Source organism: Musca vetustissima, unplaced genomic scaffold (assembly GCF_032173495.1).
Source record: "Musca vetustissima isolate MV318-11 ecotype Yass unplaced genomic scaffold, APGP_CSIRO_Mvet_v1 utg174574, whole genome shotgun sequence".
NCBI lineage: Eukaryota > Metazoa > Arthropoda > Insecta > Diptera > Muscidae > Musca > Musca vetustissima.
In genome coordinates this window covers 12,779-16,790 of record NW_026874814.1, presented here as the reverse complement: position 1 = coordinate 16,790, position 4,012 = coordinate 12,779, and the positions used below count along the sequence as shown (strand labels likewise).

General features: G+C 36.3%; 1 protein-coding gene across 1 annotated transcript; it reads right to left on the bottom strand.

The window, feature by feature from the left end:
• Positions 1-3,254: 3,254 nt before the first annotated feature.
• Positions 3,255-3,804, bottom strand: LOC133336803 (farnesol dehydrogenase-like; the record flags this gene model as incomplete). Its single annotated transcript, XM_061545085.1, has 3 exons — positions 3,667-3,804; positions 3,443-3,611; positions 3,255-3,384 (listed from the first exon to the last, which is right to left on the bottom strand). Coding segments are annotated over exons 1-3 (437 nt in total), but the record flags the coding sequence as incomplete, so codon positions are not given.
• Positions 3,805-4,012: the final 208 nt, after the last annotated feature.

Here is a 4,012-nt window from a genome sequence, read left to right as displayed (position 1 = left end):
TGAATATTTTTTTAAGGACTATGAGAAACTCTCGTCTTCCTTACTCGATTTAATTACAGTATAGATAACGACAACAAAATATGCATGTAAATACAATTTTGGGCGCATACAATTTTGTGAAAACATGGGCGGCTTAAATGCATTTTTTTCCTGATAGTAACTTCAGCTACAGATGGATGCAAGTATGTATATATGCATGAGTGTTTGATTATGCGTGTGTATCGACTGGTGTGTGTGCGTCTGTGTGTTTGCAATTCCCTCCAGAACAAGGACAACGTCTGGGCGTATGCAAATTGCAGTAATCAAGACAGACAAACAAAGCGTAACAAAAACAGACACCATTAATGCCATGTGTACGCACACACACACACCGTACATACATATACAGAACGCCCCAACATACACCCACCCCCTATGCATACACACCAAATCAAAAACAACAACTACAATAAAAATGACATCATTGACTGTTTGGAATAGCATCCAACAGCAGCAGCAGAAGTTACAACATTAAGCGATTGGGTGGCATGCCACTACTCCAGTCGAGTATTTTAACATTTTAGTGGTAAAATACCACCTATTCACATGTCATCAACGTCATCGTCAGCATCCGGAGTGCAGCATCGGAGAGGGCGGAGAACGGGGGTTTGGCGGAAATAAAAGCTTATTCAGCACTCAAAGTGCAACAGTTCGTTGTTTTTAATGCGTACCCGACCGGATGAATTGGAAAATGAGTAAATACTGACGACGCACAGACTAGGTATTACTTGGCGAGTAAATATGTATGTACGTGTGTAAATACGTACATATGTAAGTAGAGCACTTACTGCAGTAATCTGCCAAGGTAAGTTAATAAATAGTTGGTTGGAGGGAAAAAAAAAACTGGTGACATACTAAATTTTTAAATGACTGAGAAAAAAAATTAAATATTTTTTCAATCAATAATAAAGGAGGCTAGGAAATGCGGTAATAAGAGCATAACAAGGACCTAGAATTGCGTGGATTTTATGAAACATATTTTTCAAGGACCAGCACAAGGCGTGGATTTTATAAAGAATATCTTTTCAAGGACCATCTAACAAGGCATGGATTTTTTAAAGAATATTTTTCAAGGGCCATTCAACAAGGCGTGGATTTTTTAAAGAATAGGACCCTTACAAGGCGTGGATTTCATAAAGAATAGTTTTCTAGGACCATCCAGCAAGGCGTGGATTTTATAAAGAATATTTTTTCAAGGACCATCCAGCAAGGCGTGGATTTTATAAAGAATATTTTTTCAAGGACCATCCAGCAAGGCGTGGATTTTATAAAGAATATTTTTTCAAGGACCATCCAGCAAGGCGTGGATTTTATAAAGAATATTTTTTCAAGGACCATCCAGCAAGGCGTGGATTTTATAAAGAATATTTTTTCAAGGACCATCCAGCAAGGCGTGGATTTTATAAAGAATATTTTTTCAAGGACCATCCAGCAAGGCGTGGATTTTATAAAGAATATTTTTTCAAGGACCATCCAGCAAGGCGTGGATTTTATAAAGAATATTTTTTCAAGGACCATCCAGCAAGGCGTGGATTTTATAAAGAATATTTTTTCAAGGACCATCCAGCAAGGCGTGGATTTTATAAAGAATATTTTTTCAAGGACCATCCAGCAAGGCGTGGATTTTATAAAGAATATTTTTTCAAGGACCATCCAGCAAGGCGTGGATTTTATAAAGAATATTTTTTCAAGGACCATCCAGCAAGGCGTGGATTTTATAAAGAATATTTTTTCAAGGACCATCCAGCAAGGCGTGGATTTTATAAAGAATATTTTTTCAAGGACCATCCAGCAAGGCGTGGATTTTATAAAGAATATTTTTTCAAGGACCATCCAGCAAGGCGTGGATTTTATAAAGAATATTTTTTCAAGGACCATCCAGCAAGGCGTGGATTTTATAAAGAATATTTTTTCAAGGACCATCCAGCAAGGCGTGGATTTTATAAAGAATATTTTTTCAAGGACCATCCAGCAAGGCGTGGATTTTATAAAGAATATTTTTTCAAGGACCATCCAGCAAGGCGTGGATTTTATAAAGAATATTTTTTCAAGGACCATCCAGCAAGGCGTGGATTTTATAAAGAATATTTTTTCAAGGACCATCCAGCAAGGCGTGGATTTTATAAAGAATATTTTTTCAAGGACCATCCAGCAAGGCGTGGATTTTATAAAGAATATTTTTTCAAGGACCATCCAGCAAGGCGTGGATTTTATAAAGAATATTTTTTCAAGGACCATCCAGCAAGGCGTGGATTTTATAAAGAATATTTTTCAAGGACAAGGCGTGGATTTTATAAAGAATATTTTTCAAGGACCATCCAACAAGGCGTGGATTTTATAAAGAATATTTTTCAAGGACAAGGCGTGGATTTTATAAAGAATATTTTTCAAGGACCATCCAACAAGGCGTGGATTTTATAAAGAATATTTTTCAAGGACAAGGCGTGGATTTTATAAAGAATATTTTTTCAAGGACAAGGCGTGGATTTTATAAAGAATATTTTTTCAAGGACAAGGCGTGGATTTTATAAAGAATATTTTTTCAAGGAAGGCGTGGATTTTATAAAGAATATTTTTTCAAGGAAGGCGTGGATTTTATAAAGAATATTTTTTCAAGGAAGGCGTGGATTTTATAAAGAATATTTTTTCAAGGAAGGCGTGGATTTTATAAAGAATATTTTTTCAAGGACCATCCAGCAAGGCGTGGATTTTATAAAGAATATTTTTTCAAGGACCATCCAGCAAGGCGTGGATTTTATAAAGAATATTTTTTCAAGGACCATCCAGCAAGGCGTGGATTTTATAAAGAATATTTTTTCAAGGACCATCCAGCAAGGCGTGGATTTTATAAAGAATATTTTTTCAAGGACCATCCAGCAAGGCGTGGATTTTATAAAGAATATTTTTTCAAGGACCATCCAGCAAGGCGTGGATTTTATAAAGAATATTTTTTCAAGGACCATCCAGCAAGGCGTGGATTTTATAAAGAATATTTTTTCAAGGACCATCCAGCAAGGCGTGGATTTTATAAAGAATATTTTTTCAAGGACCATCCAGCAAGGCGTGGATTTTATAAAGAATATTTTTTCAAGGACCATCCAGCAAGGCGTGGATTTTATAAAGAATATTTTTTCAAGGACCATCCAGCAAGGCGTGGATTTTTTTACGCATTCGATTGCCTTCCTTCATTTAAAATATCTTCGCATTGCACTTACCTATTCAAAACGATAATGTGACCCTTATCCACCTTTCCGTTGCGCATTAGCTTTATACCCTCTCTTAAGCAAAGTGTGGTCGCATAAGCATTAATATCATACAGCTCCTTTAAATCCGCATTTGATGATTCTAAGCAACGAACCTTTTTAAAATAAATATTGATTTTCGAATATCCTCTCGTCCTTACCAACAATAAAATTCGCTTTCAATATTCCAGCATTGCATATCAAAATGCTGATGCCACCAAAATGTTCACCAATCCATTTGAAGGCTTCGGCAATATTCTCCTCCTTAGCCATATCGCAACGATAGGAGTGGATTTGAGCGCCATCACTATGGACTTGTTTATTAAGATCCTGGGAGATATTCGGGTATTTAATAAGTTTTTAAGACATTACCGGATTTTCTTACATCGATTAGCTCGGAACGTCTAGCCAAGCCAATGACCGTAATTCCTGCATTTGCCAATCTGAGGGCAATTTCTGCTCCAATACCCACAGAGGCTCCCGTTACAACGGCCAACTTGGATTTCCATAATTTTGAAGACATTATTTTCCGATAGCGATTTTTCACCGCTTGTACTATTTGGGATGAACTCTGTTTAATGACTGAATGAACTAAATAATTAATGTTTGAGTTGCTGCATTTGAATCGGTTGGATGAAGTCTGATCGTTTTGTGTGTGTGCTGCTGTCTAGGAATAAAAAAGCTATTTTGTAATAACTCAGATACAGTGGGACAAAAATAAATTTAAATTT